This window comes from Scyliorhinus torazame, chromosome 21, assembly GCF_047496885.1.
Source record: "Scyliorhinus torazame isolate Kashiwa2021f chromosome 21, sScyTor2.1, whole genome shotgun sequence".
Lineage (NCBI taxonomy): Eukaryota > Metazoa > Chordata > Chondrichthyes > Carcharhiniformes > Scyliorhinidae > Scyliorhinus > Scyliorhinus torazame.
In genome coordinates, this window is record NC_092727.1 from 169,770 (window position 1) to 185,192 (window position 15,423).

The 15,423-nt window shown below is 54.2% G+C and overlaps 1 protein-coding gene across 1 annotated transcript in view; it reads left to right on the forward strand.

Annotated features, from left to right (window-relative positions):
• Positions 1 to 15,423, forward strand: part of grik4 (glutamate receptor, ionotropic, kainate 4) — a 229,470-nt gene that overhangs the window by 128,291 nt on the left and 85,756 nt on the right. Inside the window, exon 10 of the mRNA XM_072487735.1 lies at positions 1,298 to 1,402. Coding sequence (XP_072343836.1) covers positions 1,298 to 1,402 — 105 coding nt within the window. The remainder of the gene's footprint in view (positions 1 to 1,297; positions 1,403 to 15,423) is intronic.

Below are 15,423 nucleotides of genomic sequence, written 5' to 3' on the forward strand. Positions count from 1 at the left end.
GACTGTGTCCCAGACACCACTATCACCATTCCTGGGCATGTCCTGTATCACCGGCAGGACTGACCCAGCAGAGGTGGGGGTACAGTGGGATACAGTCGAGAGGGAGTTACCCTGGGAGTCCTCAACATCGACACTGGACCCCATGAAGTCTCATGGCTTCAGGTCGAATATCTGCAACAAAACCTCCTGCTGATTACTACAGGCCATCTCCCTCAGCTGATGTATCAGTTCTCCTCCATGTTGAACACCACTTGGAGGAATCATTGAGGGTGACAAGGACGCAGAATATACTCTGGGTGGGGACTTCCATGTCCATCACCAAGAGTGGCTCGGTTGTACCCCACAGACCGAGCTGGCCGGGTCCTAAAGGACACAGCTGCGAGACTGGGACTGCAGCAGGTGGTGAGGGAACCAACAAGAGGGAAAAACATACTTGACCTCATCCTCACCAACCTGCCTGCTGCAGATACATCTGTCCATGACACTGTCGGTAAAAGTGGTCAGTCACCACACTGTCCTGGTGGAGACAAAGTCCCGTCTTCACATTGAGGATAGCCTCCATCGTGTTGTGTGGCACTAGCACCGTGCTAAATGGGATAGACTTCGAACAGATCTAGCAACTCAAGACTGGGCGTCCATGAGGCTGTGGGCCATCAGCAGCAGAATGAATGTGATCGACAACAATTCAATGCAATCCACTGAACAAGACACCTCGCTGTCCAACTTGTAAAGCTGCAAGATGTCATATGCAAGAAGAAGGCAGTGTTTGGTCACAACAACTCATTGTGTAAAAAGTCCTGACTTCCTTGTAAATGTGTGTGCACTTGATCCAGTGTTTGTAGAACATAGGAAGATTGAAACTGGAAGAGGTCAGTGAGTCTTGAGCCTGCTCTGCCATTCACTGAGCCAACTGCATAAACCATCCATTACCCCATATCCCTTAATACCTTCAGTTGACAAAAATATATCAATCCCAGATTTAAAGTTTTATTCTATCTTTTTTATGTTGTCATTCTGGTGGATAAGCATTTCTAATAACAACCCAACCACAATAAGGTGGAAGGTGCTGGCTAAATGGAAAGGAAGTTGTTGGGGCACAATGTGATATTGAGATTTACCTGAGGAAGGTTAGGAACTCCATATACACAAGCTTTAAGTGACTTTGTGTAAAATTAGCAGAAGCTGTATCACAGTTAGGAAGTGTGAGATAAAATGTAAGTATGAAATCGTTTTGAAAGTGAACATATTTGAGAATGAATCTGTGTCAATGAGCAATGTTCTGTGTGCCCGCATCCAGGTTGAATTAGAAGGTCTGACCGGTCATGTCGAATTCACCAGCAAGGGTCAGAGAACGAATTATGTTTTGAAGATTATGCAACGCAATAAAGATCGGCTGAAACAGGTGATTGAGGATTTTCACAGCTGCAGTATTTTTACACTTTCTTTCGAATGTTGTGGGTTTTGGAAAAGAATTTTGAGAATCTGAGGTTGGAGGGTCTGCTGGGGAAAGATTATAATCAGTGAAGTTTGAACGAGAAGGTCTTTTAAAACATTTTACGTTCTTCCTTAATTCTAACCTGATCTGGAGATTTTTTCAGCTGTGGTAAACAAGCATTCAGAACATTTTAATCTGATGGACCCTGAGTGGCTGATTCACCCCAACAGGACTGAAGCTGCACAACTCTGGGTTCAGCAGCATGGAATGAGATTTGGTTTAATACCAAGAATTTGAATATAGTTGCTGCAGGGGGCATCACACGGAGATAAAGCAATTCTATTTCCTCCTACAGGATCAGGCATTTTACATCATGTTTCATCGTTGGTAATGCTTTTTTTCTTTAATATGCGAACATATGTTACTCCCATATAAACATTCAAATTAGCAGCAGGAGTTAGCCATTTGGTCCCTGAACCCCACTCCCATTCACTACAATCATGGTTGATCTAACCATGGACACAACTTCACATTCCCAACTACACCTGAAAACCTTTGACTCCCTTGTTCATCAACAACCAATGTATCGCAGCCTTAAAAATATTTATTGACCCTGACTCCACCACTCTCTGAGGAAGAGAGTTCCAAAGATTCACAACCCCTTGTCGTAATCGGCGATCAGGTTGGGAATCCCTTCCGCACCCAAATCGGCAGTGCCAGTCTGACCCCGGTTTTCTATTCTCCACCCCCTCCGAAATGGTGTCATCGCGTCACGCGCCGCACGCTGTTGGAACGGCATTGGCGCATCATCGGAAGGCCCTCGCCCAATGCTCCGTCACCAAAGGGCCGAGTTCCTGACCGCGCGGTGGACGTGTGGTCTCAGCAGTCAGGAACCCGGTGTGGCGGCTTCCCATGCAGGGATCACCCAGGTGGACTGTGGAAAGTGCTACTGTGGGCAGGAGTCAGACATTGTCATACGATGAGGAGCACCCCCATCCCATGGACCAGACCCGCTATTAGTGCCAATCCAGGGCCCCCCAACCCATAATGGGCAGGTACGTATCACGGAGGGGGTGCAGGTGGAGGGTCGCCAGGGGTGGGAATGAGGGGGTGTGGGGTTGAAATGCAGCGTCCATGTCCCTAGCCACCCCACCCTCCAATTGGTGAAACTGGAGGCGATCAGAGCGTCCCGTGCGCGTTGGCCCTGGTGCACATGTCGTGCAGCCTCCCGTGCCTGCCTGAGCCCCATGTCCTGCCCATCCTCGCCCTCCCCCTCATCCTCCTTATCAGAGGAGGATTGGCGTTCCTCCTCCTCATCAAGCACATCACCCTTCAGCTGAGCAATGTTGTGGAGGACACAGCAGGCCGCCACGATGTGGGCGACCCTCTCAGCATCATACTGGACCGCATCTTCAGGAGGCTGAAGCACGCTTGATCATGCCCCAGGTTGTTGTATGGGCATCATTGTAGCGGGTCTCCGTGTCGGCCTGTGGCCTCCACATAGGATCACCAGCCATAGCCGCAGTAGTTAACCCCTGTCACCCAGGAGCCAACCCCCCAGGCCGTGGTCATCTCAAACATGTCAAGAATCATTGAGTGTGCTAGGATGACGGTGTTGTGCACACTGCCTGGGTATCGGGCGTAGACGTGAATGATACGCATCTGATGGTCACATATCATCTGCATGTTCATCGAGTGAAACACCTTTTGGTTTATGTAGAGCGGCCTGTTATCCGCAGGTGATCGTAGGGGAACATGCATCCTGTTGATAACTCCCTGAACCCGGGGTATCCCATCGATGGTGGTGAACCCTGCTGCCCGGGCATCCTGGTGGGCTCGGTCCACATTGAAATGGATGTATTGATTCGCCTGGGCATATAGGGCCTCCGTGACGGTGCGGATGCACCTGTGCACCGAGGTCTGTGAGATCCCGGACTGGTCCCCACTCGGTCCCTGGAACGATCCCATCGTGCAAAGGTTCAGGGCGACCGTCACATTGACGATCACCGGGAGCGGGTGTCCTCTCCCATACCCCGCGGTGTCAGGTGTGCCATCACCTGGCAGATGTGTCGCACTGTCTCCCTGCTCAGCCAGAGTCTTCGACGGCATGCCCGGGCCGGCAGCTCCTCGAATGACTGGCAGTGCCGGTACACACGGGGCCTCATGCGGCGTCTCCTTGGCACCTCCTCCTCTTCAGCCTGTTGAGCGGCTAGCTCTCCATCCTGGGCGGCTGCCTCCTGTTCCTCTGCGGAGTTGCATGCATCCCCCAGGGCTACACCGCCTAGGAGGTAGGCCACCATTACTGATTGAATTCCAATATCCATCATCTGCAGGGGTGAAGGGCCGACATGTTAGCATGGTGCGAACCCCGTCCCCAACCAGGTCCAATGGGGTACATGGTGTGTTATACGTTTTAGTTACCGTTGTATGAAAAATCAAAAGTCCTGTTCCTTTTCACCAAACACCATTTATTTCACTTCCACAGCCTCTGCACAAAACTCTAACAACTCACCACCCGACACAAGGGTCACCTGAAGCCCCTTTACATATCAGTGTCAATCATTGGATACTTAACATAAATGAGACAACTAATTGCAATGTCTCTTAATGCATTACTTAACTCTTAACCCATTACTTAACATGGTGGCTTTGGTTGGCACTGCAGGATCTGCCCCCGCATGCCCCCCCCCCCCCACACCTCCGCACTCCTTGTCCCGTCGGGGGCTGGCACCGTGGGATCTCTGGCCCTGGCGCCCATTCCTGCTGCTGAGGTACTGTCGGGTGGTACTGCCCCCGTAGGGGCGACTGTGAGAGTTTCTCTGGGTGGGTCGATGGCGGGTGACGGCTGAGTGGGTGGGTTTGGTGGAAGGTTGGGTGTGAGTGGGGGGGGGGGCAGTGGGAGCACCCATGCGGCTGGTGTCACTCTGCAGAACCAGGGGCCAAGGTAGGTGGTTATTGGAATGCGCTGCAAGATGGCCGCCTTGCAGGCCGCGGTAATGCCGGTTCGACATCGCCCAGTCCCATGGGGGGGGTCACCCCGGCCTCTCGGCCTGTTCTCCCGTCACCCCCACCCCCCTCCCTCCCCGCCCTGACAGGCCCCCCCCCCCCCCCCCACCACCCCAGCGAGCCTGGCCAGTGTCCGGCCGGACAGACCACAGTCGTTCCTCTCTCTTTCGACCCCCTCTCTCTCCCTCATCAGCCACGATGCCGGATCCACGATTTTTAAACGCACAAGTGAACCGCACATCGGGAACTTGGCCCATCAGAGTCAGAATATCGCGGAGACCCTGGAGAATACCAAGTCGGACCCGCTAATAATGTGCAAACGGTGTTTACTGTACTGTTCCGGAACGCATCGACGCCACTGTCGAGGTGACGGAGAGTTGCAATCTTGCGGCAAATCAGCACCCACCGCGAACCTATTCTCTGCCCAATTGCGTTTCCCGATTTCAGTGTCAGCCACACAGAGCCTTTAGTTCTATCTTTTCCTGTTTTCTGCAATTTCTCATCTTGCTGGCTGACACTCTTCGGTTTGTCCTCTGTTCCTTCCGGCCCTCTCTAATCGTCCTTATTGCTCCCTTGCCTTGTCTTCCATATTTAATTTATCATATTTTCCCAAATTTGATCTCATGCCCGCACTATTTCCTCTGAAGCCACTCTACCACACTTAGTACAAGCTTCCACTTTCCCCAGTACTGGTGTCAGAATGTGATATCCCTCACGAGGACCACGGCATATCTACCCGTGGAACCCATCGAGTACGAGTTCCCATGGTAGCGGGCGGAGCCCTGCCCAGGTGGCACTGGTTACTGAGGCCTTTAAATGCTGCTCCCAGGCACAGACCAGGAGCTCCGATCGTCCCGCGCTGGGATATTTGTGTTTTTCCCCCTAGTAGCAGCTTTATCTTTTGAGTTAAAATAAACCTGTTTGCGCGTCTCCTGGATTACCACATTGGCGACGAGAATCAAGTACGAGATTCTGGACAGGCTTCCTTATGTCGGTGGCAGCACAGTGGTTAGCACTGCTGTCTCACCGGGCAACACAGTGGCACAGTGGTTAGCACTGCTGTCTCACTGGGTGGCACAGTGGTTAGCACTGCTGTCTCACTGGGCGACACAGCGGCACAGTGGTTAGCACGGCTGTCTCACTGGGCGACACAGCGGCACAGTGGTTAGCACTGCTGTCTCACTGAGGCAGGCCGGTCGCACAGTGGTTGGCACTGATACCTCACAGCTCCTGGGGCCCAGGTTCAATTCTGACCTCGGGTCACTGTCTGTGCGGAGTCTGCACGTTCTCCCTGTGTCTGCGTGGGTTTCCTCCGGGTGCTCTGGTTTCCTCCCACAGTCCAAAGATGTGTAGGTTAGGTGGATTGGCCATGATAAATTAGTGCCCGTTTGTGTCCAGGAAGTTCAGGTTAACTTATGGGGTTACAGGCTTAGGGTGGGGTGGACATTCAGAGGGTCGGTGCAAACTCAATGGGCCAAATGTCCTCCTTCTGCACTGTGGGAATTCTATGATTCTATTGTGTCCGTGTTAGTCAACAGTGATCGGACTACATTAATCCCATTTTCTAGCGCTCGCTCTATGGCCCTGGAGGTTACAATAACGCAAATAAATATCTAAATACTTCTTGAATGTTCCCAGAGTTTCTGACTGAACCACCCTTCCAGGCAGTGAGTTCCAGATTCCCACCACACTCTGGTGAAAAAGGATTCTCAACTCCTCGCTTTATTTATGCACCCTGGTTGTTGCCTCCTCTATTAATGGAAAAATTGTCTTTCTATCTATCCCCTCATAACCTGACACATCTCTCAACCCTCGCTGCTCCGAGGAAAACAACCTCAGCCAATCCAATCTTTCCTCATAGCTCAGACCCTCCACCCCAGGCAGCAGCCTGGTGAATCTCCTCTGCACCCTCTCCAGTGCAATCACATCCTTCCGATAGTGTGGTGACCAGAGATGCACACAGTTCTGCAGCTGTGGCCTAAGCAGCGTTTTATACAGCTCCACATGACCTCCCTGCTCTTGTATTCTATGCCTCGGCTAATAATTGCGAGTATCCCACAAGCCTTAGCCACCTACCTGCCTGCCCTGCCACCTTCCGGGATCTGTGCATATGCATTAAAAGGTCCCTCTGATCTTCAGTACTTTCCAGGGTCCTACCACATAGTGTGCCCCTCGGCCTTGTTAACCCTCCCCATGTGCATCACCTCACCCTTTTCCGGGTTGAATTCCATCTGCCTCTGCTCTGCCCACCTGACCAGTCCATTCATATCCTCCTGCACTCTGCAGCTACCTCTCTCCGCTATTTATTGCCTTACCAAGTTTTGTATCATCCGCAAACTTTGTTGAAAAACATTAGATTGGAAGCTTTTTCAAACATATAGATAACAAAGAAGAAACACAAAAAACAACCTTGGCAACAACATCCTTACAACCCCTGAGAAATCTCCCCCCCCCCCCCCCCCACCACTCCACCCGCTGCCCCCCTGGTGTCTACCCCTCCCCCTTTTTTAACATTTAACTCAACCTGAACTGAAATAAACCCCCGCCCCCCGCTGACGACTCGATGCTCCTTAAAGAAGCCGATGAACGCCTCCTCTGCCCCCACCCTGTAGTACCCTCAATAACGACACGAGAGTGTGGAATGGTAAATGAAGGCTTTAATAAGCAGAGAACTAGCCTGCTGCCGGGACGTGTGCTTACTGGGTGCCGCCTACAGGGCGTCACCTTATATACGGCTCCCTGGTGGGCGGAGCTGGAGGCGGAGTCCCCCAGGGTTCCAAACCCGGTCTTAAAGGGGCATCACCTACATGATGTTAAGGGTAGAGTAACCATTCATCACATTCACCCTCTGTTTAAAAAAAAAGAAAGGTCCATCTGGGGTGAAGTGGAATCACATGTCTGTTCTTTTTGGCGACCTGATCGTCCTCGTCGACCTTCTCAGCTCGGGCGGTGGTGCGGCGGACACGGACGTCTTTGGTGAGGGTACATCCGGGAGCACGGTGGCCAGAGCTTTGGTCCGGGTCGGGGTAGGGGGTCGGGAGGCAGGGGGAATAGCTGGGGCTGGGGGTAGTGGTGCCGGCGCTGGCGGGGAGTGTGGAGTGGGGGGGCGCTGGGGGGGGGGGGGTGCGATTGGTGTCTACCAACGGAGTGGGGGTCTGGGGGGGGCATCAGTGGGGAAACCAGTGGGTGCCAGATCCCTGAGGGAAACCGTGTCTTGCCTGCCGCCGGGGTGCTCGATGTAGGCGTATCGGGGGTTCGCATGTAGTAATCGGACCCGCTCGACCATGGGGTCCGTTTTACGGCTCCTCGCGTGCCTCCGGAGAAGAATAGGTCCCGGAGTCGTCAGCCAAGGTGGAAGCGAGACCCCGGAGGTGGACTTCCTGGGGAAGACAAACAAGCGGTTGTGAGGGGCGTCATTCGTGGCCGTGCAGAGGAGCAACCTAATGGAGTGGAGGGCGTTGGGTAGGACCTCCTGCCAGCGGCTGGTTGGGAGACCTCGCGACCATAGGGCCAGAAGGACAGCCTTCCAAACTGTCGCGTTCTCCCTCTCCACTTGCCCATTTCCCCGCAGGTTATAACTGGTCGTTCTGCTTGAGGCGATGTCCTTGCTGAGCAGATACTGACGCAGTTCATCGCTCATGAACGATGTACCCCGGTCGCTGTGGATATAAGCGGAGAACACAAACGGGGTGAAGATGCTGTGCAGTGCCTTAATCACCGTGGCTGAGGTCATGTCGGTGCAGGGAATGGCGAATGGGAAGCCGGAGAACTCGTCGATGTCGGTTAGGAAGTAGATATTGCGGTTGGTGGATGTGAGGGGACCTTTGAAGTCCACGCTTAGTCGCTCAAAGGGCCCCGAGGCCTTGACAAGGCGAGCCTTGTCTGGCCGGTAGAAGTGCGATTTGCACTCCGCGCAGATCTGGCAGGCCCTGGTCATGGCCTGGACCTCCTTGGTGGAGTAAGGTAGGTTGCGGGACTTGATAAAGTGGGCGAGCCGGATAACCCCCCGGGTGACAGAGGTCATTGTCGATGGCCCGCAGGCGGTCCTCCTGCGCGTTGGCGCACGTGCCGCGGGACAGGGCATCTGGGGGCTTGTTCAGCTCCCCAGGACGATACTTAATATCGTATACTTAATATTGTAGGTGGAGATACTTAATATTGTAGGTGGAGAGTTCGATCCTCCACCTCAAGATTTTATCATTTTTAATTTTGCCCCGTTGTGCATGAAGGCGACCGACCATTGGTCGGTAACGAGGGTGAACCTCCTATCGGCTAAGTAGTGCCTCCAGTGCCGCACAGCCTCCACAATAGCTTGTGCCTCCTTTTCGACTGCAGAGTGCCGAATCTCGGAGGCGGTGAGGGTTCGGGAGAAGAACGCTACTGGTCTGCCTGCCTGGTTGAGGGTAGCAGCCAGGACGATGTCTGGCGCATCGCTCTCTACCTGGAAAGGGATGGTTTTGTCCACCGCATGCATAGCGGCCTTGATGATGTCGGCCTTGATGCGACTGAAGACCGACCGGGCCTCAGCCGTCAGGGGAAATGTCGTGGTCTTTAGGAGTGGGCGGGCTTTGTCCGCATATCTGGGGACCCACTGGGCGTAAAAGGAGAAAAGCCCCAAGCACCGTTTGAGGGCCTTGAGGCTACGGGGGAAGTTCCTTAAGGGGGCACATGCGGTCGGGGTCGGGACCTAGGACCCTGTTTTCCACGAGGTAGCCGAGGATGGCTAGTCGGGTTGTGTGGAAAACGCATTTTTCCTTGTTGTAGGTCAGGTTAAGGGCTCGGGCGGTCTGGAGGAACTTTTCAAGGTTCACGTCATGGTCCTGCTGATCATGGCCGCAGATGGTGACATTGTCCAAGGACGGGTAAGTAGCCCGCAGGCCGTACTGGTCCACCATTTGGTCCATCGCCCTCTGGAAGATGGAGACCCCATTTGTGATGCCAAAGGGGACCCTGAGGAAGTGGAAGAGCCGGCCGGCTGCTTCGAAAGCAGTATAGAGGCTGTATTTCGGTCGGGTAGGGAGCTGGTGGTAGGCGGATTTGAGGTCGACAGTGGAGAATACACGGTATTGAGCGATCCGATTGACCATCTCTGCTATGCAGGGAAGGGGGTACGCATCGAGCTGCGTGACGCGGTTTATGGTCTGGCTGTAGTCCACGACCATCCGATTCTTTTCCCCGGACCGTACTACCACCGCTTATGCTCTCCAGGGGCTGTTGCTAGCCTCGATGACCCCCTCTCCCAGTAAACGCTGGACCTCTGACTTGATAAAAGTCATATCTTGGGCACTGTAGCGCCGGCTCCTGGTGGCGACTGGCTTACAGTCGGGGGTGAGGTTTGCGAATAGTGAGGGGGGTGCAACTTTAAGTGTCGCAAGGCTGCATACTGTGAGGGGGGGCAAGGGTCCACCGAACTTCAGGGTCAGGCTTCGGTGGCTGCATTGGAATGCAGACCGAGCAGCAGGGGGCACAGAGGTGAGGGAGGATATGGAGCTTGAAACGAGCGTATTCGGCGCCCTGGATCGCGAGATCCGCAATACAATATCCCCTGATTTGGACCGAGTGGGACCCGGAGACGAGGGCTATGGTTTGGAAAGCGGGATAGGTGCGCAAGGAGCAGCGCCTTACCATTTCTGGGTGGATAAAGCTCTTCGTGCCCCCGGAGTCGAAGAGGCAGGGAGTGTCACGGCCGTTGACCTGGACCTGCATCATGGAATTCTGCAGGTGTTTTGGCCGCGATTGGTCGAGGGTGATTGCTCCCAGTTGCGGGCAGTCCGAGTCCTCAGCCGAGTCGGATTCACAAAATGGCCGCCGCTTTCGGTCGCACCTGTCGGGTCTACAAGATGGCTGCCGCCAAGATGGCCACCCCCATGACTCGCACGAGGCCGATAACGCGTCAGAAAGGGGCGTGCCCGGTCGGTGCGCAGCCGCGTTGTGGGGCCTGCGGGCCTGTGAGCTCGATTTTCGGGCCTGGTGAGCTTTTTCTTTCTTGGCCTTGGGCCTGGCCAGGTAGACCCTGGCGAAATGCCCCTTCTTTCCGCAGTCGCTGCAGGTGGCGCAGCGGGCTGGGCAGCGTGGGCGTGGGTGCTGGCCCTGCCCACAGAAATAGCACGGTGTGCCCCGGTCTGGGTGGGTCGCCGCGCGGCGCAGGCCCGTAGTGTGGCCGAGTCTGGGGATGTCCGAGGGGCGCTCGCAGGGTCCACGGAGTTCGTGCCTAGGTTGTGGCGGGCCACTTCCAGTGAGGTGGCGAGCGTTACCGTGTCCTGAAGGTCTCTAGCTCCATTTTGAGGAGTTGCTGCCTGATATAGGTCGAACGGATGCCGGACACGAAGGCGTCTCGGATGTGCAGGTTCATGTGGACTTCCCCCGTCACATCCTGATGGTTGCAGTTCCTGGCGAGTGCGGTGAGATTTTCCACGTACTCGTCCAGCATTCCCCCTGAGCGCTGCCGGCAGGTAGAGAGCAGGTGCCGTGCATGTACCTCATTTATGGGTTTGACGAAGCGCTTTCGCAGGATCTCGATCGCCTCGTCGTAAGTGGTCGCTTTCTCGATCATGGAGGAGATTCTATGGCTTACCCGGGCGTGGAGTGGGCGCAGCTTGCGAGGCCCTAGGACGGGAGTTTCTGAGGATTCCAGGTAGGCTTCGAAGCAGCGGAGCCAGTACTTAAAAATTTCTTTGGCCTCCAGTGTCCGTGCTTCCAGGTTGAGCTTTTCTGGCTGGAGACCGGCGTCCATCCGAACGTAATCTGCTTATTAAATTGTAGTACCCTCAATAACCACACGGGCGTGTGGAATGGTAAATGAAGGCTTTAATAATCAGAGAACTAGCCTGCTGCCAAGACGTGTGCTTACTGGGTGCCGCCTACAGGGCGTCACCTTCTATATGGCTCCCTGGTGGGCGGAGCCAGAGGCAAAGTCTCCCAGGGTTCCAAACCCGGTCTTAAAGGGGCATCACCTACATGGTGTTAAGGGTACAGTAACCATTCATCACACACCCTTATGGTGAACTTGATTTTCTCTAAGTGCAGGAACTCTGCCAAATCCCTCACCCACACCCCCGCGCTCGGCGGCTCAGAGTCCCACCAGCCCAACAGAATCCGTCTCCGGGCTATCAAGGAGGCAAAGGCCAACACATCGGCCTCTCTCCCCACCTGGACTCCCAGACCCTCCGACACACCGAATATTGCCATCTCCGGACACGGAGCTACCGTTACCCCCAGAATCTTCAATATTATGTCTGCAAATCCAGTCCAAAACACCCCAAAATCCCCAAAAAACCCCATCGGATACGGCCAAAACAGCTGGGCATGATTCGCCAGCCTCCTCGCACATCGCCCACATCTAACCTCCACCCCTAGAAAGAACCGATTCATCCTGGACACTGTCATGTGGGCCCTGTGTACCACTTTGAACTGGATGAGACTTAATCTTACACACGTCGAGGAAGCATTAACACTTCGCAGAGATTCACTCCACACTCCAGCCCCCAACGCTTTCCGCCCCCCCACACACCCCCAGATCCTCCTCCCGCTTACACCTAACCTCCTCCACTGGGGCACTCTCTCTCTTTAACAGTACCCCATATATATCCGAGACCCTGCCCTCTCCCATTTCCCCCTTGGACAGGAGTTTGTCCTGCGGCACCGAGGGGGATACCACCAAAGCGTTTGATAAGGTTCCCCACGGTAGGCTATTGCAAAAAATACGGAGGCTGGGGATTGAGGGTGATTTAGAGATGTGGATCAGAAATTGGCTAGCTGAAAGAAGACAGAGGGTGGTGGTTGATGGGGAATGTTCAGAATGGAGTACAGTCACAAGTGGAGTACCACAAGGATCTGTTCTGGGGCCGTTGCTGTTTGTCATTTTTATCAATGACCTAGAGGAAGGCGCAGAAGGGTGGGTGAGTAAATTTGCAGACGATACTAAAGTCGGTGGTGTTGTCGATAGTGTGGAAGGATGTAGCAGGTTACAGAGGGATATAGATAAGCTGCAGAGCTGGGCTGAGAGGTGGCAAATGGAGTTTAATGTAGAGAAGTGTGAGGTGATTCACTTTGGAAGGAATAACAGGAATGTGGAATATTTGGCTAATGGTAAAGTTCTTGAAAGTGTGGATGAGCAGAGGGATCTAGGTGTCCATGTACATAGATCCCTGAAAGTTGCCACCCAGGTTGTTAGGGTTGTGAAGAAGGCCTATGGAGTGTTGGCCTTTATTGGTAGAGGGATTGAGTTCCGGAGTCGGGAGGTCATGTTGCAGCTGTACAGAACTCTGGTACGGCCGCATTTGGAGTATTGCGTACAGTTCTGGTCACCGCATTATAGGAAGGACGTGGAGGCTTTGGAGCGGGTGCAGAGGAGATTTACCAGGATGTTGCCTGGTATGGAGGGAAAATCTAATGAGGAAAGGCTGATGGACTTGAGGTTGTTTTCGTTGGAGAGAAGAAGGTTAAGAGGAGACTTAATCGAGGCATACAAAATGATCAGGGGGTTGGATAGGGTGGACAGTGAGAGCCTTCTCCCGGGGATGGAAATGGCTGGCACGAGGGGACATAGCTTTAAACTGAGGGGTAATAGATATAGGACAGAGGTCAGAGGTAGGTTCTTTACGCAAAGAGTAGTGAGGCCGTGGAATGCCCTACCTGCTACAGTAGTGAACTCGCCAACATTGAGGGCATTTAAAAGTTTATTGGATAAACATATGGATGATAATGGCATAGTGTAGGTTAGATGGCTTTTGTTTCGGTGCAACATCGTGGGCCGAAGGGCCTGTACTGCGCTGTATTGTTCTATGTTCTATGTTCTATGTTCTAAACAACGGCACCTCCTTCCTCATGAAGTCCCTGACCGGCAGATACCTGAACCCATTCCCCTTCGGTAACGGGTACGCCCCCTCCAGCTCCTCCAGGTCTGCAAACCTCCCTCCCTCCAACAAACAAATCCTTAAAATATTCTATCCCCACGTGCCGCCACTACCCCGCCGGGGAAACCTATGACTGTTGCAAATCGGCGGCCACAGGAACACGCCTTTAATTCCAAAATGCTATCGGCACTAGTTCCGCACCCTCAACACTGATTCCACCACCGGGCTCATGGAGTACCTGGCCGGTGAGAATGGAAGGGGGGCCGGCAATTGTGCCCTCAAACTGGTCCCTTTACATGAGACCGCCTCCATCCGCCCCACACCAACCGCTCCCCCACCGTCTTTTTCCGAACCATTGCAATGTTTGCTGTCCAATAATCGTTTTGCAAGTTCAGCAACACTAACCCCCGCCTCCCCCCCCCCCCCTCAATGATCCCTGTCCAAGAACACCCTCCTAGGAGCCACACCCACCCACAGAAACTGCAAAATTATCCCATTAACCTCCCTAAAAAAAGGTTTGGACAGAAAGATCGGGAGGTTATAAAATACAAACAGAAACTTTGGTAACACCATCATGTTTACCGTTTGGACCTTACCAGCCAATGACAACGGCAGCGCATCCCCCACCTCTTAAAGTCCGACTTTATTCCCTCCACTAACTGCACCAAATTCAACCCCGCACCACTTGTATCCCAAGGTAACAACAAGGCGCCCCTACAATCGAAGCAGCAGCCCCCCACCCCCAACTCCTCTGCTGCCCCCGGGCATTAATCGGGAACATCGCACTTTTCCCCATGTTGAGCTTATACCCGAAAAGAGGTTAAACTACCCCAAAATCCCCAGGATGCTGTCAAAGCTCCGACAGGGTCTGAAATATACAGCAGGAGACTGACCGTGTACAAAGAAACTCGGTGCTCCACGCCCCCATCACTCAATGCCCCTCCATCTCCGCGGGACCCTAAGTGCCATCGCCAGGGCCAAGAGCAGCGGGGAGAGCTGACACCCCTGCCTCATTCCCTGGTGCAACTAAAAGTACTCCGAGCGGACCCTGCTAGTCCAAACACTCGCCTTAAACAACAGTCCATATATCCCTGCCCAAATCCAACTCCGCACCCAAGTCCTGGTCGATGCGCACCACATTTCCTTCCCAGGTTACACTCTCTCATCTCCTTCGTTCACCACAGAATCTTCTCTTTCTCCAGAAAATGATGCAACCGCATCATCATCTCCCTCAGCTGTTCCCCCCCACCTTCGGCTTCCTCCTCAATGCGTTGTGCACTCGAACCACTTTCAGAGGACGGTCAAACACCCCCTCCCCAACCATCTTCTTAAATATCTTTGCCACACACTCTGTGGCCTGCGTCCTTCAATCCCCTCAGGCAACTCCACAATCCGGAGATTCTGTCTCCTGGAATGATTCTCCAGGTCCTGCACCTTCTCCTTCAACTTCTTGCCCTCCACTTCGAGCACCATGTCCACCTCCAATGAGGTCAACCTGTCCTCATGATCCACCACCGACTCCTCCACCTTCTAGTGCACTGAACCCTGTGCCTCCAGCCTCTGCTCCACTCTCTCAATGGCCGCCTTGATTGCTAGAACTTGGCGTTAAAATAACCATCAATTGCTCCCTAGACCACTGGGCATCAACTCCCCGGAGCTCTCCCGGCATCAACTCCCCGGAGCTCCCTCAGGATCAACTCCCCGGAGCTCCCCCAGGATCAACTCCCCGGAGCTCCCCCGGGATCAACTCCCCGGAGCTCCCCCGGCATCAACTCCCCGGAGCTCCCCCGGCATCAACTCCCCGGAGCTCCCCTAGGATCAACTCCCCGGAGCTCCCCCAGGATCAACTCCTCGGAGCTCCCCCGGGATCAACTCCCCGGAGCTCCCCCGGCATCAACTCCCCGGAGCTCCCCTGGGATCAACTCCCCGGAGCTCCCCCAGGATCAACTCCCCGGAGCTCCCCCGGGATCAACTCCCCGGAGCTTCCCCGGCATCAACTCCCCGGAGCTCTCCCGGCATCAACTCCCCGGAGCTCCCTCAGGATCAACTCCCCGGAGCTCCCCCAGGATCAACTCCCCGGAGCTCCCCCGGGATCAACTCCCCGGAGCTCCCCCGGCATCAACTCCC